The sequence below is a fragment of the Cygnus atratus genome, chromosome 6 (assembly GCF_013377495.2).
Source record: "Cygnus atratus isolate AKBS03 ecotype Queensland, Australia chromosome 6, CAtr_DNAZoo_HiC_assembly, whole genome shotgun sequence".
In the NCBI taxonomy this organism is placed as follows: Eukaryota; Metazoa; Chordata; class Aves; order Anseriformes; family Anatidae; genus Cygnus; species Cygnus atratus.
The window spans coordinates 16,130,618-16,155,609 of NC_066367.1; the positions used below are offsets into that span (position 1 = coordinate 16,130,618).

At 34.4% G+C, this 24,992-nt stretch overlaps 1 protein-coding gene across 1 annotated transcript in view; it reads left to right on the forward strand.

Annotated features, from left to right (window-relative positions):
- CCDC141 (coiled-coil domain containing 141) overlaps positions 1–24,992 on the forward strand; it is an 80,921-nt gene that overhangs the window by 20,891 nt on the left and 35,038 nt on the right. The window contains exons 6-13 of the mRNA XM_035571390.2: positions 3,107–3,226; positions 8,869–9,063; positions 13,044–13,216; positions 16,257–16,398; positions 18,085–18,204; positions 20,444–20,635; positions 21,721–21,897; positions 24,250–24,429. Coding sequence (XP_035427283.2) covers positions 3,107–3,226; positions 8,869–9,063; positions 13,044–13,216; positions 16,257–16,398; positions 18,085–18,204; positions 20,444–20,635; positions 21,721–21,897; positions 24,250–24,429 — 1,299 coding nt within the window. The remainder of the gene's footprint in view (positions 1–3,106; positions 3,227–8,868; positions 9,064–13,043; positions 13,217–16,256; positions 16,399–18,084; positions 18,205–20,443; positions 20,636–21,720; positions 21,898–24,249; positions 24,430–24,992) is intronic.

Sequence of the window (24,992 nt, forward strand, 5' to 3'; positions counted from 1 at the left end):
CAGACTTTGATTCTACAAAGAACCAAAAAACCTAACACCTTGAAACAAAATGAATTTCTGACATCCTGTCAAATGAACCCCATTGTTGGTGAGACATAATCTTTCCAGAGAATATAGGCATTCTTAGTAAAGTATCATGCACCTACATGGGTTATTTGGTCTTAATATTTCACAGTTGCAAACATTCCCTTCAAAGCTGAAATTATTACTCTTATGAGTTAATATTCTAAATAACTTCTGCATTTGGGAATGTTGTCTAAACAGAAAGTCCTTAAAAAAAAAAAAAAAGACAAAGAAAAAGTACACAATGTTTCTGTGTACATAAATAAGAAACTTCACAAATGAGAAGGACTGCTGCAATATACATGGACTTGAAATGCTTTTCTTGACTGGTATACATCACATTTAGTATTTTGTTGCTGTCGTTGTTGTTACCTCATCCTCCTGCCAATATTCATTTATTAATTTCCAGAGTCTGTTATAGCACTTCTCAAATTTGGTGTTACAAGCTCTTGGATGCTGCAGTAGTGATATTTCCTCCCTGCCCACCTCCTCACATTACATTTTATTACTCCTCTTCTTTACAAGTCTGTACTTGATAATTTTAAATTGAAGTGCTGCATTTTTCTTTTAAAATGTCTGTGGCCCCTTTCTGCCCTAATTTGTTATGAAGTTAATATATATATATATGAAATTAAACAAGAATGCTTCACTAGCAATATTGTGAAGATGAATACATTAAAGATTAGGGAAGGGTTTAGGTAGTGTGGTTATGAAGAGAGGGACTTAAATGTCCCCTAGATCTGTACTGTATTGCACATTGTATTGATGATGTCTTCAGATCCTGATGAGAAAAATATTATTTGAAACTCCAAGTAGTAACTCAAGCATCAGCCACTCAAATGCACTAATGATAAAAGCACTATGAAAACACGGATAAATTCATGGCTAGGGAAAATCACCTGTTGGTAGAGAAATGCACACAATCGACACTGCAAGTAAAAAATAAGTTAAAAAAAATGGTATTTAACAAAAGTCAATAAATTGTGAATACAGTAATTAATTGAGAATAGCTCATCCACATGAAAATATGATGCTTGCACTTTAGCATTAGTATGTCAGAATACATTTTACAGGCTGCTCAAGTTCAAACGGCCTGAATTAAGGTGTCAGACTTAATTTATGGTGTGTATACATGTGTGCTTTAATACATACTGGAAGAAAGGGAGTGAAAAACAAAGTTTCTCCTGATGTGAATAATTTTTATAAAGAAAAGTGTGTTACTTAATTTCCCTTCACTACTGTATTTTCAGTCTCACACATAGAGTCTGATTGTACAAGAGCTTCAGCATGGCATGGGACAACATATGTGTGTATAAGCTTTGAATTAACATGTGTAAGAATTCCCCTCCTTAAAATACCCCCAGTTTCACAAGTGTACTGGGTGCACACGCCCTGGTCTGGAAGCCGGTGGCTGCAGGGCAGTCTCGGTGAGGAGAGTCCGGGGTGGCGCTGTGCCAGACACAGCTGGTTCCAGCAAGTTCCAAGGGCGCCATGGTGGGACTTGGCTGAGTTCTCCGTTAGCGAAGCTGTTGGTGCCTCAGTGAAAGCACAGTTAAGAAAGGAAAAAGGGCTACACCAGTGGGGTGAAGAGTGAGGGTGGGGAAAAAAACTGTGAGGAACAGCCCTGTGAACACCAAGGTCAGTGAAGAAGGGAGAAGAGGAGGAGAAGGAGGAGGTGGTCCCACAGGTCTCTGAGAAGGACACCTGTGGCCCACGGAGAGAAGCAAGCTGGGAGTAGGTACCCAAACTGTGGAGAGGGTGTATCAATTGAGTAATCTGTGACAGAACAGTAGCCGCAGAGAGCCCATTTTGGAGCAGGGTGTCCTGACAGGACCTGCAGCCCCTGGAGATCTCATGCTGGAGGAGGATAAAAGTGTGAGGAGGAAGAAGCAGCAAAGAGCTGTTATGTACTGACCATAACTCCCTGGCCCCCCTGTGCTGCTTTGTGAGGGGAGAGATGTAGAAGAATTGGGACTGAAGGAGTGAGGTTGAGCCTGGAGAAAAGGCTGGCATGGTGAAGAGGGGGAAAAAAGTGTTTTCATTTTTGTCATTGTTTCTCACCATCTAAATCTGAAACTGGCAACAAATTAAATGAGTTTTCCTGATGTTGAGTCTGTTTTGCCAGTGATGGTAAATTGATACCTTTATTTTTATTGAAGAGCTTTTTCATCCTGTTTTCTCCCCCCGTTCTGTGAAAAATCTGCTTCCAGGAAAAAAAAAAATCTTCCGTCAGTAAGTACACATCTGGAGGATATGCTCAAGAAATTGAAGGCTTAGCAGCAAAATAAATTGTTTACCTTCCAAGCTCTGTTGAATAATTTGATAATTTGCTCCTTTTTTGTTTATTTTTTATTTTTTTTAGATGTGTTGGAAATATTTTCAGTTTTAAGGTTCTTTCATTCTTAGAATCCTTTAAATTTATTAAAAATAGCTTCTACATGAGCAGATAGGAAAAAATCTGGAGCATGCTTTAAAAATACATAGTACCTGCAGTACAAAGTAATTCTGAGTATGCTATTCACGATTTAATTATGGTGGTGATTTTCCAGACTTTGAAAAGAATGAAAGTCTACTTGATACTACTATTTTAAAATGCAAAGCTTCACTCAGGAATTCTTGCCATGTGCTGTTTACCATGAAAGTGAGAGGTACCTAACATGAATCAAGTAGAAATAAATGCAAGTCATTCTGTGCAATTTGCAATAGTTTAACTACAGAAAGTGTTTGCTATAGATATTTGCTAAAGTCTACATCTGTGAGATGTAGGATTTTTTTTCCTTTTGAAAGCTATTAAAGCTGTCTTGTTATATATATTCCAGTATGTGTTTATTTTGATCACAATCCTTTCATTATGTATTTATTAACTTTAAAATAATACAAATGCAAACATTTGAATAAAAGTATCAACATTAGGAATGAAAAATGAAAAGAATGAAAATTAGGGCTGCTTTTATAGATGAAACAGTGTTGTACATATTCAAAGAATGGACAGACATTTTTCAAGTCTTTCATTGACTGAGAATTCTTTATATTATTTATGTAGGTAACATCTTGGTACAAGAAGAACATCAGAGATTATGTACACAAGCAAAACCTAGGCTCGTCTTTATTGGAAAATGAAGAGTTACTTCAAGAGCATAAAGAAATGGAAGTCAAAGTGAAAGTAAGAAATATGATAATTGAATAGTGAACTAACTTTAAAAATAAATATCAAAACATGAACTCATGAGTTTAATATATGAGTAGGTACTCGGTATGTGTACGTGTGGCATATATTTATGTCTGAATTAGAATTTTTTTTCTTTTTACTTCTTTTAACAAAAACCTCCATGTTTGACAGTATTTTTCACATTTAAAACTTTAAAAGCTATTTACAAGGCAAAAGAAGAGTAATCCTTTATGCCGTTTAATTAGTTTTTCAATTTAGTGGCAATTTTCTAGACTGGTAGTTTACGTATTAAACAACATTGCAAAAATTAAAGAAAAACAATTTAATAAAATGTATCAAAATTAAAATTTTGATAGAATATAAAAAGCCAGCCACTACTACCATAATCCATTGTTACTGAACTGCGTATGTGGTTGAAACTGGTGCATATCCATTTATTTATTGGGTACAAAAGTAATTGAAATTTTATTTTCAATGTGAATATCAGTTTTCTAGAGAATAAATCTTTTATCATGACTCATAAAAGCAAGATGGTATCTAAGAAAATGTTGATATCAAAAAATTTTATGTTTATAATGTAAATTGCATATAGTTTAGAACATTTCTTTAGGTGCTCAATTGTGCTCTCATCAGGTAAGTGCTGTTGCTGGGTCAGGCTAATTCATCATGATATCATTTCTAACAGTTGTGTTTGGATAACTCACATGACCACACAGCATGTTTTCATCCAAAGACCATTCCTATAGAAACAAATACAGCATGTCAGAAAACAGATTTTCTTCATTTAGAGAAGTTTGTGTATGAAGAGCTAAATTCTGCTGCAATGCTCGCACAAGCAAAGCAGGAGAAAAGAAAAAAAAAAAGCACACACAAAAGAATATTACATAAATGTGGTACAATTCCATCTTGTTTGGAAAATCTTGGAGCAGAAACTAAAAGTTTCTTTATTAAGAAGACCATGAACTGCACTAGTGCTTTAAAATTTCTCTTCTACAATTTTACTGAGTAATTTTATTACCTCTGATTCTTCAAGGTAAAAGCAGACACCAATTTTTGCTGTATATATATTGAAAGCAATCTATTAAGCAACAGGAAAAATACAGTATCAGATTTTTCTGGTAACACAAAAACCACAGTTAGAATTGCCCTCCCTTCAGGAATCCCTTTAGTGTCTTATATTCTAAGTAAGAAGTAAATTGTTAATATTCTACATTAATTTCAAAGTGAAATGTAGTTTCCAGAAGTCTTCAGAAGTTTTATTAGATCAAACAGATAACTGTTTTATCAGTTCATGTGAGCAAATATGAAAGCAGTTGTGAAGAACTTTTCAGTTTATGTGCAGGCATAATTCTGAGGAGGACCTTACACAATACTTGGCTAATTAATTAATTACATGCTTTCTGTGGCTTGGTGATTGCTTAGAGCATAGCTGATGTCTGTTGTCATTTCTGTCTAGTTCCCTGATTCCATAAACTGTGAATGTTTCCAAAAAGCAATTAGTAGCTTTAAAATATTTTATTTACCCCACTGCAATAATAAAGGTAGATCTTGATTAGTGTCTTTCTCATACTGTCTGAATGGCCACTACAATTTCTAATAACATTCTATCAGAAGCAATAAGGACTGATAAAATAATCAATTTTGGGATTTCTGTATTAGGTCTTACAGTGGTGTAAATGCATCTTTTCAAGTAACATTTCATATGTATACTGTAGTTTTGAGAGTGTGGTGGAAAGTTGCTGTCATATAGACAAGTGTTAAGTGTTCCCATAGGGAGTAAGATAATGGAAAGTATTAAAACTGTGTTGTGAACGGTTTCAAACAGAAAATACACTTTCATTTACTTGCATGTATTTTTGCATTAAGATTATCAGGGCACATGATTTGTTTAAATTGCTCAGAGGCAAGACTAAAAAGAATTTAGACTTTTATTTGTGTGACTGGGCTGACAGAAGATAGGAGAATGGTTTATTACATTCTTAAGTTGGTATCTTCTCTTGACCTTGTTGCGAGGTGAAACCATTGAACGTTAGCACTATCTTGTGCAATAATCAAGAGCAAAAACAATGATTCATAAACGAAGGAAAAATAAAACAAAACAGTACAATGCCACCCTCGCAAACATTAAATGGACCCCCTACACACTCCCACACCAGGTAAGAATTAAGAATAGAGGAGAGACAGATTGAAGGGTGAGTGATTCTAGTTCTTTCTGAGTTCATGTCTGGAATTCATATTTCAGTGGGACTATGCTGGCACTTTCTGTCACAGTTCTGTGGGTTGCTTGGCGTGGTAGGAAAGAACCGCTAGCAGCACTTTGTGACCAAATAGCTTTAGAGATGAAGAAAAGGAGTAAAGAGTGCTGGAATCAGTTCCCCTTTTAATAAGGATTATTTGGAGAGCACTTCTTTCCTGTATAATATATCTGCATGGTTATTGAGTCTGTCATAGCCGTCATAGGTAATAGCATGCTCTACCAATGTTTCAGGATAGTTCTTAATGGCAAAATTCAGTATCACCATCACTGATATTAACTATGTTTTTTGACATTTCATCCATCATTTATAACCCTCTTGAAAAATACCTGATCAATCAAATAAGCTAGGAAGAGCTCTTTTTTTTTTTTTCCAGATGGAATAGTGAAAGCAGTGAAAGTAAATGTTTAAAAGGCTTACTACTGTGAGGAAAAAAAAAGGAATAATGATATAAGCTAAGGAGACACATTGAATATAGGCATATACTGTGCATTGCATCTTCAGTAGGTCAGAGGAATTCATGCACATTTCTTGTCAAATAAAAAAGTCAAAGTAATAATAGGCTTTGTGTTCTTTACAGGGGAAATGAGTAACAAGTATTTTAGTGCTGACAAACAGACTGTTACAAATTTAACATGTTGAATGCTGAAGTACAGAAAGAACAAGGATTTTTCTGCTGAGTTTGTATGTCCTTATTGACAGGAAGTATAGGCTTTTTATGTGTAGAAATCTTTCCTTACAAATAGAAAGCTGGAAATACTAGAAATTCTCCAGCTGTTTTATAGAAAGTTGAACTGGTTTTGAGTGGTGATCAAATAGCTTTTAGAGAGATCAAAATACTTTTAGAGTGTGAAAGGTTGTAATTTCCATACTTTTTTAAAAAACTATAAATTATTGCAATAAATTGTGTTGTTTTATTTTGTTTTTAATGAGTGTGTGAAAAAGGTTATGAAAGAAGTTTGGCTGAGTATAAAAGAGACAGAGTTTAACCTTTGCTTCAAGATTATTTGAGAACTGCTATTGGGTAATATATACCCAATGGATTCGTGAATGTTTTTACAGTGAAATCTTCTTGCAACTCTACAAATTGAGTCATTTTCTTACAATTAGCCTTGCCTGCTGTAATGATGATTTACACATTGCAATACACTGAAACAATTCAGAACTTTTTTCTGTTTTTCTTTATCTGCTTCTAAGCTAACTCTAGAAAATTTCCCTTTTTGTTGCATTAAAATATGCCTTTTTCATTCTTGCATGAAATATTTTTAATTATGATATGAATAGCATAAAAAATGAGGATGCACATATACCACTGCACTTTCCTGGCCTTTTTTTAGTTTATTAGTCCCAGTTAAAAGCTCCCAACTGTAATGTTGTTTTCTAATTCTCATTAACGTCTATATGTTTTAATGTGAACAAAGCTTTTTCGAATATGACCACAGAATACATTTGGTACCACTTGTTCCAGTCACATGTGCTGGAAGATGATGATATTGTGCTGCCGATACAATTGTATGTCAGGGGTCCAATTTAACATGATTTGCTCATAACTAGGTCAATTAAAGTTGTGTGTATGGAGAGAGATCCTGTACTATTTCCAACATAGACACTTAAGGTAAACAGGAATAAATATAGCACATTAGACTATAATTAACCTCAAAAGCGTCATTCTTGCTCAACATTACTTAGGTCAGAGAGGCAATGAAAGAATTTTGTGAAAGGGGAGTTGTGCGTTAAGGAATATAGTGTATGATTTCACTTGATTAAAAGTGCAGACTGAAAATTATTGCATCTGGAATTCATAAGTGGTCATTATTTTTTGTTTCAAATTAATATTAAAAAAATAAGGAGTTTGCTACAGCTGTTTGTCAGTAACAGACAAAATGAAAATAATTTAAAAAAAAATTTGCTTTCATTGTGTCCCCGATTAATCTCTCTTTATTTCTCTAGGAAAATAGAGGTGTTTGGTTCAGGTTCTTAAGGAATATTTAAGGAATATAGAATTAGTGTTTTCTTGGAAAAACGTGCAATTTCTTTGTGCACACTTCAGAGAGTTTGCATGGAAAAATTGCTTTTAAAAAAAATACTTTTAGATATTTTTCTGTCTGATTTACCAGACATTTGATACAATTCTGTGGAAGGAAATGCTAAATGAATGTTTTAAAGTTTGTCTTATTTCAAAATACATTTAATTCATTACCAGAAAATGTGGAAGAAAGGTGCTACCTAAGGCATGGGAAATTGCAGGATAATAGCAGATGCTCCTTTTGTTTTGAATAGCATGATAAGACACCAATTCTAAGTACTGACAAACACAGCAGGGTCAAAGTACATAATGCAACTGTTTTGGTATTTTATCATTTTCTTTATAAAAATGCAGCAAAATCAAATGACTAAAAACCAAAGCAGTAGTTGTAAGACAGGAAAAGGTGAAATTACTCTTAAAGTAAAACTCTTTTCCATATGATTAAACTCTTTTCTATATGGTTAAGTCATAGCCTAAAAAAGATAATGGGACTGAATACTGTAATAGTATTTATCATAGGTTTAGGAAAAAAAAAAAGTTTTGTGCTTAATCCCTAAATTTTATGTATAATTTGGGTCAGAACACTAGAAGCACAAGTCAGTTCAGTGTGAGTAGTTGAAAAAAGAAATAGGAGTCAACATAGACAATCAGTTCTGATTAGATGCTTCCAACTGGTGCAATGTATACAAAGTATATGTAAACTTGTACTGATTTAACTGAATCCATTTTAAAGCACCTCAGTTTTAAAGGACCTACCTCAATTAAGTGTCAATAATGTTTTCGACTGTGGCTTGAATTCCAAATTATGGTCTTCCTTTCTAAAGTACCTTTCCTTCTGTCTGTCACTACCACTAGGAAGGTTCAAGATCAGGTAAGGCTTTGAATGAACTTGTATTTTTGTCCATCAGGAAATCAGGGCAAATGTACAACTGAGAGTTTCAGGGGTGATACCACACTTCACTGTAAAGGGGAAGTCATCTGATTTAATTGATTGCCAGACAGCTCTCAGCAAAAATTGTCTTACTGGAAGCAGCTATTACCCAGGCAATATTTTAATTTATTCTTTGATGAACAGTTGGTTTTAAGGGGATGTTTGTCATAAAAGTTTTTTTGGTTTTATGTTGTCCAGGCCATCTTGCCTGTGAAACTCTGTAAAAGAATGTAGGATGCCACCACTGACAGCTGTTACAAAAAACATAATTTGCTGAGAAATTCATCCTAGAAGAAATAGCTTCAAACAGTGATAAATTTCAGGCTTGTAAACACAATATATGTTTTCAAGTATTAATATGATCATTGTGCAGGTATATTGTTTTCCTATTGGTAGTTGATTAAAGCGGAATTTTTCCTATCAGGAATGGAACTCCACTGTGGAACAATTAGAGGCTGAAGCACTTAAGATTTTGCTTTTGGAGGACTATACAGAAAAAGAACATCTAAACCTCACAAATCAGAAAATCTGTCTGTTGCAAGAAGAAGTGTGCTGCCATATGGAAGAAAGGAAAGCCCTGCTACAAGAGGCCAATGACTTTTTTAATGCTGCTGGCAAGGTTGGTAAAAAGCCAAGCTTGTAATAATGTGATCATAACATTAGTGTACATTTGTGGGATGATAGATGTGGGATTATGCAAACAGTTTTCTAAACAATTTTGAATGGAGAATTGCTAATCTGATTACCATTTAATATTATCTCTTTTCTGAAACTTCTATCCAAAATGGCAGATGTATTTTTAAGAAACATTAAAAAAAATTATATTGAGAAGAACACTCAGTTTCCCAAAAACGTATTTGGGAAACATAGTTTGCCAAAAATTGAATTTAAAGGTCATCGTCTCTGCCATGATATCAGCAAGCTGTATGAAGGGACAGAAGCTGTTCTATAATACTCAAGCTATTACAGGCTAGTTAGGATACCAGAAATCGTGTATCTTTACTCGCAGTGGTCTCCACAGGGGCTAATGTATAATCAGACATGAGGAAAATCAAGAACAATATACAATTCCTCATATACGGCATACCATACAGTACATGGTCTATACATGACATAATAAAAAAGCAGTCAGTTAAGACACAAAACTCCCTTAATCACAGTGCTAATGATGAGACAAGGCCCACACTTGGGGTCCTTGCTTGACACTGAGGTTAGCAAGATAATGTGTAGGTAGTAATTTCCATCACAGGTGTGCTCACCTGCAGACAGTGATTCAGGTTCCAGAATTAGACTCTTATAGCTCTCAGTGGAGAAGGCTAAGAAGGGGACCTACCTGTCTACTGAATTGCTTGTTTTGTGGAGGTTGTTTAGATACACGCAGCCTTAACTAGTATCTCTATTTAATTTTAAGTAATTTCCTAATCTTGTGTGATGAAAATGGGTAAATTATTGTTGACAAAAAAAGGAATATTTTAAAGCTAAATTTTTTGCTTCTCCACACATCAAGTCTAATAATAGTTACTTGTATGAAAAATATTTTCATAAATTTGGCCATTAATTTTTGTTACATCCTACCTGCAATCTTTTTTTCCTCTTAAAAGGTCATTGTCATATTTGGATACTTTAATACAATTTAAGAATTCTGTTTGTTATTTCTATTAGTTTTTTTATTAACTCTTGTGTAAGCATGATAGGAATAGTCTTGTAGAATTACTCTTCAAATCCCAATTCCAAAGCAAAAATACCATTTTTTTTCTTCAGTCATCTCCTGAAGTTGTTTTAGGATAGTAATTTTGTAGTCTAATGTGGGTTGTATTTCTTCTGATATTTTTACTAGCTCAGGACTTAAGATTTTAAAATTATTTTTAAATGTTATTTGCAGCTAAAAATATAGAATTATTTTTTAAATTATATTGATTGAAGGGACAGCCCTTTTCATAGGTCTCCAGTTTAAAAAAAAAAAAAAAAAGTAAAACGGTGAAGAAAAAAGACTTTTTTTTAAATCCCTCTATAGGAGTACAATATGATCAAGGAAGCACATGTAGAAAGGAATAAAATAAGTGACATAATGGAAATGACCTCACATTCAGCCAAGTAGAATTAAAATGGTGAAAGTGTCCTCTTATGTGGAAGCAAAATGAGTCCTCGGACACCAGTGTCTTTGCTTCAAAATGCTCCTGGTTAAAATCTGAAATATTTACAGGCAGGTACACATGTTACTAGAAGTATATGCACTTGTAGTTCTTCTGAGCCTTTCTTTTTTGAGAGACTAGATTGAATTTCAAATTAGTCTTCCAAAAAATAAAATGATCCACTGACCAATTGCTCTTGGTATAAGAAAAATGGTTGTAATCCAGTTTCTAGTGGATGTGTGCTCATATAATAAAAATCAAAATTCTCTTTAAATGCTAATTTGACACTAGCTTGTACTGTCTTCTAGAAACTCATCAGAGGTGAAAATAAAATTGAATAATACAATTTTTCCCCTTTCAAATAGTACTTGAAAAATCTTTAACTTCCAGTTTCACCCCAAACTGTTAGAACACCAGTGTTGTTCTAGCATTTAAAATGCTGGGGAGGGAAGGAGGATGATGCAGCGTGTCTGCCAAGTATACGATGAAAGTATTTTCTGGTATTGTGTTCTAATATTAATATGCAACAATTTGTTAAATGAACTCTAATTTAGAGCAGAAGGATTAAGCAAGGAACCCTCTATCAGACTGGTGAGCTCTCTTTTTAAAAATGGTTTGTCAATTTCGTTGCCTTGATTTGGGGCATAAACCTTTTGAAACATGAGGTGTTTAGCCAGCAGTGCTGGACCAAGTACATGTTACACAAAAGTTACAGAAAACAAGGACTCGTAAACTTTTTGGAGATACTAAGTGCTTAGAATCTACTATCTGAAGATATCCCATAGTCCAATTGATTTTTAAGTCCTTCAGAGCCTTGAAAATCTGTTGCTACATTTGAAAATTTTCTACTGCAAAGCAGGACCTCAAAATTAATGACCAGACTTAAAACGTGAAAGCTCTTTATTTCCATTTTACAATAAACCTGTTCTTCATGGGCACATACAGCAAGTAGTATTAGCTATGCAAACATTTTTCCAAAACTTTTTAGTTAGAAAACTAGTTAGAGAAGTTCCTAATTTAAGGTGGCCAAAAACCAAGTGATCTGTAATTTTCAAAGCATGTTCTTTGTAGATCACTTACAGAAGCTTTATAAGCAGATAATTTCCAGGGATAGCTCCAACAATAAACTTGATATATCTATTATATATGCTGAAAAAACAACCAACAGCCTACACTGATTTTTGTTTTGAGCACCAGGTGGGGCTCTAATCATGTGTCTTTTAACCTATATGTTCCTTCAGTATTTTTTTATTAAACAACATGTAAGCAATACTTAGTATTGAAATTATTTGTAGACCCTTGAAGTGACAAAGATCTTTTCCTCCAGTAACTATGATCTTTCTTGATCTCATTTACGATAAAGAAACAGAGAAGGTTAGGTGGAAACAGTGCAAAAACTGTCCTTGATAGTGAATCCCCTTCTAATCTGAACAGTGAGCTACATGAATATAGGTCTGTTGCTTTGAGAGCAAAGGTAGCATCTTTTCATAATACAGGGCTGTGCTATGTGGAAGTACTTGATGAAGACAGGACTAGCTCTTGTGTGTCTGTTCAGCATGCCGCTACTCCTGTTATGTGTAAGAGTGAATAAAACGGGATCTGCTACTCCTGTGGTGCACTGAAACTGAATTACTTTAGTTCAGAAAAGACACATTTTCTATTTATTATGAGGGCATATCTGAACCTTTGGACTATTTACATGTAATGAACAAATAAGCAAAGCAGATTATTAGTTGTTTTGATGCTACTTTTCAGGTCGCTGGAAAGCAGAATACTTGCATTGTGTTTGTGTTCATAATTTCTGGTGTGCATTTGGCCATTTCTATTTTTACTGAAATTACTGTTTACTAACTTTACTAATGGAGTATTTAAATGTTGCCTTCATTCAGCATTAAAAGGCAGGAGTTGTCTAAGAATACTTTTGTCACTTTCTTCTGTTATTTGAACGAGAACCTTCTTGCATTAAAGAAAAATGGAGAACAGGTATAAGAAAACAAAAGTGCATGTCTGCAAAATCAAAGACTGTTTTTAATAAAAATAGATTTAATTATAATTTACTTGTTGAATATAAGTTTGATATATTTAAAACATTAAAAAAAATAACGGCGAAGCTCCTTGAGTGTGCTTCAACAAACCTTAGAGTGCTAACACTGTCAATTGTATTACTATTGCTATTTTGGTTCTGCTTCAGTATCCAAGTGGCCTATTTCTGAAAATTGAATAGTTTTAAATTCAAACTAATTATGATTTTGTATGCCCATACTTGCATGAACTTTTGCTGAATTATACCTCTTTTCTTCCGTGACCTGCAAAATCAATATCAGACCCTAAATTAAAATGTTGTTCTGAGAAATGGGGAAACTGAAGAAATGGAGAATGTTAATTGCCCATTGATCATCTGCTTATGTAAAAGAATTTATGCTTGCATTTTAAATAGAAATATTGACAACAGATTTTTTTTTTCCAGGCACTTGATGCTCTTGAAGGTATTGAGAATTACCTTAGAATCCTTAATTCAGAAGGCTTAAGTCTGCCTGTCTTGGCAATGAAGTACGAGGAATTAAAGGAAGAAATTAAAGGCTGCACAGCAAGTACTTTGCGAAAAGGACAAACTTTAGTTAATAAAGCAGATTCTCACAGGTATTCCCTCCGTTTTTCATATTTGCTGTGTTTCTCCATATCTACCTGTTGCTTTATTACTGTACTAGTTAACTAAGTAAGTGTGGTTCTAAATGACCATTTCAGCCATACTTACCTTTCATATCTCGCTGCTGGCATTTATACAAACCAATCTATTTAACAAAAATGTTTAGGAACACTACATTCTACTTTCAAGAGTGGTGTCAAGTAGTGCAATTGATGCAATAGGGCATGGTTCAGAAATGGTGGTTTAGTTAACACCTAAAAAAAAAATATGTAAAAGAAAATGTCAACAGCTGCAAACTCTTCCTGCAGGCCAATGTAATCCTCTTAGACCTTTTTTTCTGCTTCTAAAGAAAAAAAAATATATATATATGTATATTTTAATGTCTGCTTGCACCATAAAAATAGGTCCTGTTCTAAGAAAACAAACATAATATGACTTTTCAATGTTTCCCTGCTGTCATTAGACCCCATAGCACAAATATGAGTTTGCCATATATTTCAATGAGTAGTGCTAGTAGTTCTGTGCATGTGGAACACTTTACATGCCTAGGTATGGGCAATATGTAAGGATTACAATCATGGAATAATTTATATTGGCAAGGAACTTTGGAGATCACTTAGTGCAATTTCTTGTTCAAAACTTTCAGCTTAGGTCAGGTTACTCTGGGCCAGGGTCTGAATATCTCCAAGGACAGACTTCACAGCCTCTTGGGCATCCTGTTTTAGTGCTTACGCCTTTTCCTTATGAAACGTGTTTTCGTTTTATCTAGCCAAAATTTTTCTTGCTGCAACTTGTGAGCATTGCCTCTTGACCTTTTGCTATACACCTCTGAAAAGACTCTGGTCCTGCCTTTTGTGTAACCCCACTTCCTCATAGATAATGGAAGACAACATTTAGATCACCTCTTCACCTTCTTGTCTTTACTCTGTACAGTTCCGTCAGCTTGCCAATGTGCATCATGTCCTCCAAGCCCCAACCATCTTGGTGGCCTCTGTTCAGTTCAGCTCAGTTCTGCTCCAGCTTGTCTATGTCTTTCTTGTACTGTGGGGACTCAAACTGGCCTCCAGATGCAGCTTCTTAAGCCCTTAATGGAGGGGAGTGACCTGCTGGCTAGGCTCTCCCCGATGCTAGTTTTCAATGCCACAATGATCCTGATTCATGGCCAATTTTTTGTACACCAAGACTGGGTTTCTTTTTTTTTTTTCTCCCAGTCCATAGCTTTTGGAGACACCCAGAATACTCCCAGCCACCTCATAAGCCTAGTAATGGCTGAAGCAATGAGTTCTGTCTGCAAATGTGATAAAGTGTTTATATTTTAGAACAATAATTTCCCCCAGAAATATTCATGTTTTGAAAGAGGGAAGACAGAGGCCTTTGTCCTTGTCATGTATAAACTAGTATGCTATCCATTAATACCGGTCAATATTTAGCCCAGTGATTAACCCAATGGGACAACAAGATTTGTATGAGCAGCTGAGGGCCAAAGGAGGAAGATTTGTACAGGAAACAGGACTCCTATGAAGACTAAATCCTGATACTATATTCTGTTCCCATTATTGTACAGTTCACTGATAGCCTTAACTGCCTTCACAAACTTCCCTTTTCCTACTTCCCTAGGACTGGAAATCCTGACAAATACGGGCAGATGCCATTCGAAGGCAGTGAAATGGGTGAATCTGAAAAAATGTAATTACTTTCACAAAAAAACTGCTTTTCCATTGGACAGATGTTTATAGTAGTTGAACTGTGTTTAAGGATAGTGCACTGACTTCAGTGGCATAATTATAAAGCCAAATCACAGTATAAATGAAGACATAAGGTTTTATTTCTGTATTATTTTCAAATCTTCTTAAAGCACGTTACAACCCTATACTGAAGTTGGAATTAGATGATCTTTAAAGTCCCTTGCAACCCAAACCATTCTATGATTCTAAAAGATAATACCAAGGAAGCTAAAACACTGAAAATATTCACGTTGGAAGGGGAAGGGAAGAGGACAGAAGGCAATTCTTATAGTCCCTAGAGTGTTTCAAATGAAAATACTGATAAATCTGATTTTGAGCTCATGTTTTTTAAAATAAAAGACATATTTAAACATATTTAACATTTTTAAATTAAAACCAGCTAGAAAAATGAGGGTGCTGCAAAAAGGTGTATTTATTAGCTCTCTGAGCCCTATCTGAAGCCAGTAGAAAATTTCCTTTAATTTTAGAGGACAAAGGAAGAAACCTTGCATAAGTACCTGTATAAAAATAAGTTTATGATGAAACTAAACTAATGAAAACCTTATTTTGAACATTTGTCTTACAAAAATTCTCATGATGATTAAATTTCAGTTATAAATCAATTGATACATGGGTTTCTTTTTTATATCAGAACTTCAGGCCTTAATTGTATGCAGTAACTTTTTTTTTACAATTTGAAGAGGATTGCCTCAAGCATCAGATTATGAACTGCCTACCTGATATTAAATGTTATAAATTACAAGACAAACAATTGTTTTGTCATCTTTTCTTCTGTTAAAACATCATCCTTAAAAAAAAAAAAAAAGTTGACTTAGAATGTATGAGACATTCTTTGTCTACCTAACGTAATAACACTGAAATACTTAAAAGTCCAAAGAAAACATTTTTTTTTAAAGTAGAAATTATATGTTGTATAATTTTGCTCTTTTCAGGGCTGTTCTGTTTGTGGTCTCAGTCTTTAGATAGTATAACTAGGGTCATTGAAACTACTTGTAAAATCAAATATCTCAGTGGATGTGGATATATGGCAAGTGAATCTAATTTATGCAACTGGCAATAAAGATGTTTTTGGAAATGTCATGTCTGTGTGCTACTCGTTACCAGTTTTGTTGGCATTCAGGTTAATATTTTTCTTGATTACTTTCCTTGTAAGGGTCACAGCTTAAAGTTCTTGTGAAATTACTTGTCATAAAAATAATCAGAAAGGTTGTTTTGTTTTTTAAGTCATTAAAAGCCTGATTGCTGAGCAAAACTGAGAAATGCTAATAGTTGCACTTTTCCATTTTAGCTCTTGGGTAACAGAAATTCAGAAAATCATAGAGTATGTTCAAAAAAAAGTGGATCAATTACTCAGGCAGTGTCCAGATTATAAAGAACTTACTTTGAAGAAACAGCAATGGAGTACCTCACTTGAAGATCATCTAAATATGGTACATCATAACATGCCTTCTTGTTAATGTGTTAGCAATGCATTGCATTTCCATAATTTAACTATGTGAATATTAAGCTTAACTCAAATAACACAAGTTACAGATAACACTGGTTTGTTAGAGAGCACACAGTTTTAGTTAGAATGCTGAATGTTGTTATCAGAACCAGTGAACCTAAAACTGTTCTGAAAAATGTTTCCATGAGAACATTTTACCAACCATCTTTAATAAAGCAATGATTTGCTTAGATAATGAGCTATTAAAACTTGTTCTTTTGGAAATGAAGTGAGTAATTAGGACTGTGACTTGCATACAGGTTTGCTATACTGTTTCTGTCTTCTGTTTCATTGTGCTGCAGATAAAAGTAGAATTATAGCAAAATTGAGGGTTAATAAGCACGGTGACTGAACTGCAGCAAATTTTTCAGTTACGCTGAAGAAGAGTGGATTCTTTTCACTAAAATAATTCCTTTAATTCATTAAGATATGCTTTAAGGAGATCACAGCCTTTTTTAAGCTTTTGAATGTTCTGTAATACTGCAGACTTTTTAAATGATTTGTCAGAGATGAAGTAGACCCATGACTCCTAATTAAGGTTCCATATGTAAATTAAAAACAAATTAAAAAACTTGTAATCTTTTAACAAAGTTCATACGAAGGAAGCCCCAGAGTGTAGACCAAAAAAAAGTACTGAAATTTGATTACTGAATAATTAAGACTGTAATCTGATATTTCATATTTGCATGATGCTTATAATGAACTACTTTGAATCAAATGGGAAGGCAATTTGCAATACATTGGTCCCATAGCACATTTTCAATAGAAGAGGCCTCATGATATTAGAATACAATGAGAATATTGTTGAGTTTAGTTGAAAGTATATTTGCTGATAGCTCCTCTTGGTTTTGGAGCAATGATGTCACCAGCATACCATCAATCTTAAACTAAAGCTACAATAATGAAGGTAATTTTTACTCAAAAGGTAGACCCTAATATTTACATGGTTTCATTCTGCACAGTTTGTTCTAATAACTTTGTTCTCAGTCTTCCATTAGACGATATTTTGGAGATTTAAGTCATAATACATGATCTTTCACATTACAAGGAACAGTGCTCATTGTTATATTCCTACCAAGCAAAGCATTTCTAATCTTCTGCTAATACAAAGTATCTCAAAGAACATGGTGCTAAATTCAGCTGCCTTGAGATTTACTTCATATAACATCTTACAGTGACAATGAAGTGGAATTGTGTATGTGTATTAGCATGAAAATAGGTCTTCTGGCTTGGCAGAGAAGCTTTAAATGAACTTTCTGAAAAAAGAATGTGCATTCTTTTCATAAAATGGAGCATCACAAAAGTACTTATGCCGATATTAACATACCTAGATATTAATACAGCTGTGCCTTATAGAAATAACAAGCCTGGAGTACTTAGGATAAAGGAAAAGCATTCCAGCAAAATGAGAGCAGACAGGATTTTTTTCTTCAGTTTATGACTGTACCTGTTAGATGTGCAATAGTAGAAGTTTATTCTTTGGTCTTTTCATTTCTTAATTTCTCTGATTATAAAAAGTACATAATAAATAGCAGCAGCCAAGTGTTACTTCCTTTTTTTCTCTGCAAAGTGATTTATTATACTGTCTACTTATTTAAATTAACTATATAAATAATGCTTTCAAATAAAGGTATCACAGTCGATTAAAAAAATCACCCCGAAGCTTGCAGTTGGTGTGGAGATTGATTCCTGTTTGTCTGAGTCAGAAAGAATTTTGAACAAATACCTGGAACTGGCTAATCAAATGAAGGTAAAAAAAAAAAAAAAAAAAAAAAAGGCAGATTTAATAATGTTAATTAGTCTTAAAAACAAATGCATACTGTATGTATTTCTAAGTAGGGTGAGAGCCTGAAGGTTTCTTATATATTCTCGGAAAGAAAATAGGTCTATAGTTATGTTTAAAAACACAGATAACATTGCAAGTCAGTCCTTCTTGCCCATGGTGTCTATTCATCTCGTTATTTGTTTCTGCGTCAAGACTGTAATGTTGGTAGGATCCAAGTGTCACTACCTCGAGATCCTAGTGTCAGCCCTTGAAAGAACAACTCCAAATGTGGATTCGTGCTCCCTCCTGAGGCACGAAATTTAAATATTGTGTATATTAGAGGCACAGAAAACTATTTTCGTGTCTTGTGGTTGTTATGCCAAATAAAGGGGATGAATAAGCAAAAAAAAAAAAAAAAAAAAAGGGGGGGGGGGTTCTTCATGAAAAAGTAGTTGCCAGGTAGAGGAACTGCAAAGAGGGCTGTAAAGCTACCATCTGATGCATCCATTGGTCATGTAGGGAATGCAGACACTACATGAAAGCACTGCTGTACTCAGCTCTGTAACAAAGATTAGGTTGTTTTCAAGTCGCATCTAGGGCCTTTCCAATTCCTCTAGCAATGCTGCAGTATCTAGGAGTGGGTTAAAGCTACTCCACATTTCATTCCCTCTGTGGTCTTGACAAAGGTGCTTTTGTTGTGGTTAAGCTGAACAATGTTGCACTACGTAGTTTAGCTGTATCCTATGTTTTAGGAGCTCTTAAAAAACACATTACTCCTATGGAGGTGTTTTTTGTTTCAGGCAACTTTTCAGTAGATCAGCAAGAGCCCATTTTTGTAGCACATGACTGTATAATAATTTTTACTGTCTTTGTCAAATTGTTATTTGGAGGTAAGTCTAGGGTGTTATCTCTTTTGCAATGTACTATCAGCCTTGACAACAGTAATCTGTCACCTACCTATTCCTTCTATGGATTGTGATATGCTAGAGTTCGTGCACTTGGCTGAGTGACAGAAATAGATCTGCTAAGTGGTTTGAGTTAAATATTTGAAGTAGATAAGCACGTCACTATAGATATGCAGTGATTCTTATTATCGAGAGGTATGACACCATTGTCAAAGGGTCTTACAAGACAGTGTCTTACAATTTATGAGGTAATAATTCTGTAAAAAACTATTTTAAATAGGTATTGAATACCTTGGTTTCTGAAGTGATTTCCTGTTTCCCAGTTTTCTCATATTTGACTGAAACCTATTTACTTTGGCCTAAGCTGGATGTCATTCTTTCTTTACATTCTTCATATGCAGTTGAGAACAAATGGTTTTTACAAGTTCTCTTCTGGTGTACAATTTCAAGGTAACATTCAATAAGGGAAAATGTACGTGTGCTTTATATATGTTAGATATGATGCAACGGAAAAAGTTGCAACTAAAATGAAGCCTTCATTCCTTGAATGAAGCTATGAGTTAAAGCAGCTGAAAACTATAATCCCAGCTGAACCGTGGAAAATATTAGTAACTCCCAGTGTATCTGCATAGACGGCATACTGTGACTTTCTTCCGGGTTTGAGCAGTTGATGCAGTAACAGATATGACCTATTTTTGATCCCAGTCTGATTTCAACAGGTTTGCCCCATGCAAGAAAATGTAGCTTCACAGGTAAGGACTAATCTGGAGCAAGGAAACAATTATTGATTCAACAGTGAAATCACGGGTGGAAGTTAGATTAATAAACCAAAGGGCTACAGGGACAGACCTTGAAACAATTACAGCAGTAGACTTATGAAGACCCAGAGACACACTCTAGAGTGTGACTAGAGAAAAAAAATTGGTATGAGATAGAAGCAGGTAAGGGGTATTTAGACACAAGTAATCAGTTCAGAAGATTGGGCGTTACCATTTATTCAAGGTAGCATATCAATTCTGGATAGCTGTGTTCCCATATTCTTGCACTGTGAAGTGGTTTACTTGATCTGAATATGGAGATTGCTATTCTTTTCCATTTAAAATGGCTATTATGATAACTAAATAAATAGTTTTTAGGTTTAAAATGTTGCAGGAAAGAAATGGTGTGTTTCAGCACACAATGGATATTATGAGCTCTTCAACTAAGTAATTGAATTATACAGAAGAAAGTGATACTACTGAGAATTAAAAATGTGTTACCAATATTCACAAGTTCATCATGGTCATTATACATTTTGTTCTATGTTTATGCCCTGAAAGGAAGCTTCACATGAACTGGAAGCAGCTAAGGGAATCATCAAAGATATGGAAGAGTTTGAACCCGAGCAAGTGGCAGCTTTTTCTAGCAAAACTGACTTTCTGAATGAAGAACTGAAAAAAATTGAAAGAAATATTAATTCAAAACTGAAAATCCTAACAACTTATGTAAACTTTTTAAAGTCAGCAGTGGAGGTACAGATTTTTTACTTATTCTCTGACTAAGCGGTGCAAAAATCTTAGAAGTGAAAACATGTTTTAATTTAGCTAAGACAAGTATCCTGTATACCACGACATCCTGTATGAGAAGTATGCCATGGAAGCTCTAGAAGTCTTTGTAAGCTTCTTTCTGCTTTAAAGGAGAGCTGTTCCACCAGGGCAAGCAGCCCTGATCATTGAACTTGCATCACCATAATGAGTAGCCTACGTACAGATTTTCTACTGATCTATATCACCATCATAGGAAGTAATATCACTGGATTTTTACTTTTTCTCTTGTGTGTATGTTCGCTCTTTTTCTCTCATTCTACACATAATAAAAATGCTTACATGTATGTACTCTGGCTTATAAATTTACCGGTTTTGTTTCATATATTTAAAAAATATTTCTCATAACATATTTATGCAATATGTTGATACGGATATTTATCGCAGTCTTGCACTTCCACTGAAGTGCTGATTTGTCTGAATGGATTTAAAAATGAAATATAAACTAGTTCTAGCTGAGATCATAATCCATTAATACCAACAAAATTTTAACTGTGCTAATGATGCCCAGGGAAGTTATTTTTTCATTTTGAAGTAATGTTTGTTTTAATATTTTACAGCACTGTTGTTGTTCTTTTGTATCTACAAAGAAATTGACGATGGAATGGAACCTGTCACATAAAATTAGTCATAAGGTTTATTTGGTACCTTGAGTTTAAAAAAGTCAAAAAATTGGATCATATCTACTTCTGATTCTTGCTACTACCATTTACTTGATATTAAACAGATCTGTGAAAATAATTGCATGTGTATAATGTTATATAATATTTATGTAATGATATGTGACAAATTGAATGAATTACTGCTCTCTGCTTGCCATCTACTGGTTTACAGGTTATTTGAAACATTGTTTATTGTTTAGTGTTTGTATAGGTTTTAGGGAGGAAGATAGATTTTAAAACCTGTAAAAGATTCAGTATAACATTAATTTTACCTTCGATTTTATCATGTCTGTATACCTTCTGATTATGGCTATTGATTTTTTTTTAATGTTTATTTTATATCTTTCATAGGTGAATGACCATATTCAAAATCTGAAGGAATTTTATCAAGCAGAACCACTACAAACAAGCAGGGAGGTTGAAAATAAAAGTGCAATAGAGTCAGCTAATACCAAGTGGCAAAAGACTATAAAGATGATTTTTTCCACTGAAAATTTGGGTCACAATTTCCTTAATTTAGCAAATATGGTGAGTTTTTTTTTTTTCATGGAGTTATCACCTTTATCAAGGAACAAACTGAAATTATGACAGATAGGTGTATTGGTTCTGCTATCCTTCATCAAAGAACTTGTCTAAGGCAAAGTGTATTTGTTCTTTGTTTCAGTAAGGAGAGTAGGGAGTTGGGAAGATAAAATGACTGTGATGTTTCTATGGAATCACAGTTAAAACAGAATAATTCTGTAAATTTCTCATTCCCAGTTCAAGAGAAATTTCTCAGAATGAGAAACAATATCCATACTTTCACAGTATGGAGTTGTAAAAAAACCTTTGATTTGAAAATGTCAAAATGTTTACAAAATCGAAGTGAGGGAAAGTTTTAACCTGAAATGTTCATAAGGTGATCAAACATTTTGTACCACCATTTATACACAACTATGTATAATATGTGGAATGACTTTGGAGATAGAACTTATCTCCCAAAGTTCTGACGTATAATTTTCTCATGTTCTGCATAGAATTGTTAGCTGTATCATAGTATTCTTCACTGTTCTTTTGCATTTACAAAGTGCACTCTGCAGGCTTGGTACTTACAGAAAGGGCAAGAATGTGGAGATGGAGACCAGGAAGCCAAGTTGTAAGACTGAATAAGCCAATCCTGTGGAGTTTAGGCAACAAAGATTATACAGCTAGCGATGCTATTTGTTTTGCTGTTGAAAACCTGAAATTTCACTGAAATCAGAGCCTGCAAATCCATTGTAATGGAAATATGCCTTTTGTTGATATTAGCTGCGCAGTACAAAATCTGTATAGGTACAGGACCTCTGTGTAGAAATTCTGCAGCAAGTGGTCAAATTCATGGGTTGATTGAGCATCCTATCCTGGTTGATGTGTAGGAAAGCTCATATAAAAAGAGTAAAAATCAAAGGAAGAATTCTGGAGGTTTTCATCAAGAAAATCTGCTGTGTGCCTTTTCTCTAGCAGGAGGGAATTGACTTCTTGTTTTCTGTGTAAATTAGCATAATCTGATAAACTGCACTGAGTATTTGATGTTTGCCTGTGATGAGGTTTAATCCTAATTCTGTGACTGATGGTTTGTGACTTCTCCAATAGCTGTCGTTAAAGGGAGTAATTCTGCTATATATTTGTAAGATATGAAAGTGTGAGTGCTAATGGCATTGTAATTAATATTAAAAAAAATCTTGATTGGCAATGAAGTAACCCTTAATAAGTGACCCAATATATGCACATAAATATAATCCATGGACATATCCATTTTGCTCATATTGGAAAGAAGCATATATGTAAGTGCAGGATTTGGTTTATTTTACTTCCACTAAGAGTTATTCTTTACTAATGCAGCGTATGAAGTTCTAAGAAAATGGGTGCTAGAGCTGCTTCCTTACAGATAATCTTTCCTGGTGTTGTTACATTCTTTCTTGGGTTCAGCTGGATTGCCTGGGCATCCTTATCTAATTTTCCAACACCTCTTCATGATTGATTGGTTGAGATTTGCATACTGTCATTCCCTAAGCCATGCCTCCTGAACTGATCTCAATTAATGTGGATAGCTTAGATACACAGCTGTTATTTCTGCTTTCCTTGGAGAGATTAGAGAGCAATTACAATGAGCTGAGAGGGTGAGAAGGGGCAGACGATCATGACAACATACAGGAGCAAGTAAGATGAGCTGGAAAAACCTACTCCGGGAAGGTATTCAGGCAGTTAGTGTGGGCTAAAGAGCGCGCTGTCACAACTGGATACAGACAGGCATAGATGAGATAGTGTACAGTCAAGCTGAATATGTCTCAATATGATGTCACTTAAAATCTAAATGTATATCCAGATGTTCTCTCTCTAAAGACCTGGAAGTGTGTTGCCACCATATTTTCTGCTACTCTCTTCTCATGATACTCTTAGGTTGTAGTTTTTAAGTGTCTGTAAGGATACAGATCATACTAGTAATCTACAAACACTTTTCTTAAAAGAGAAATTCTGAAATGAGAAAAGCAAAAAGAGCATTACCAGGTTTTCTACAGTGCTTCTGATATAAGCTGTGCTAAAAAGAGGAAAACCCACCAATATTCAAATGCTGAACATGTTATCTCTCCCATGCTTCAGTGCTGCTTTGGTTATCAGCACAGAGTGGTCTGTTCTTCATCCTCTTCACTTTCCAGCTGCTACTCCCCAGAAGTAGGTTTTTGGGTAGTTCTGTCTATTCAGAAATTATTTAAAGACACCTAGAGTACCAGAAATTTTCAAAGAAAGTATGCTAGAATAATTGCTTTTTATTAAGTTTTTTGGGGACTTTAATGATTTTTTAATTGTATTTTTTTTGTAAAAATTCAAATGTAGGAAAATGTGTGTTTATTTATTTGCCAGGCAAATGAGAGCTTAATATTAAAAGCAGAAAAAACTGTACAAGTAACAGAAGATACCATTATTAATCTGAGTAAAGGAAAGAAAGAGCTGACTGATCTTTGGGCAATCTGGAATTTTAAAATTAATCAAGTAAAACCCATCAAGCAACAGTGCTTGATATTTAAAGAACAACTAACTAAGGTAAGTAAAAAAGTAAGAAAGCAACTGCGACAAGCATTTCTAGATTGTTACTGGTTTGTCTGTGACTCTGTCATCAACTATTATAGGTATCATTTAAGAAAGAGAAATCATCAGTAAGATAATTCTCCATAGTCTATTCCACCACTCAGATAGTCATCAAAAAGCACAAAATGTTTTTGATTGTTTTTGCCCTTATTCAAACACATACAAGTCCTCATTTCAAATTTTCAGTTTTAATCAGTTCTCTATACTATAGAAGAAGTGCTTTTTATATGCTTTTCCACTTTTTAGCACCATCTTGTTGTAATTTAAGTTACCAAACTAATCTGTGTCCTATTAGTTATTAAAGCCAAGTCCAACAATGTTTGTAAGAACAGAGGATTGAAACCTCCTTGGCACTCTGTACAGTGTGCAGTGTTCCTTAAAAGCAATGCTAGCTGTGCTAGTAGCAGAACCAGAGGCTTATGGGCACTGTTTATGTCCAGTGTGACTTACCACTAAACCACCACATCATCTGTTTTCACAAAGAATGCACTGTGTGCATAGGTGCTCCCATCTCAGTG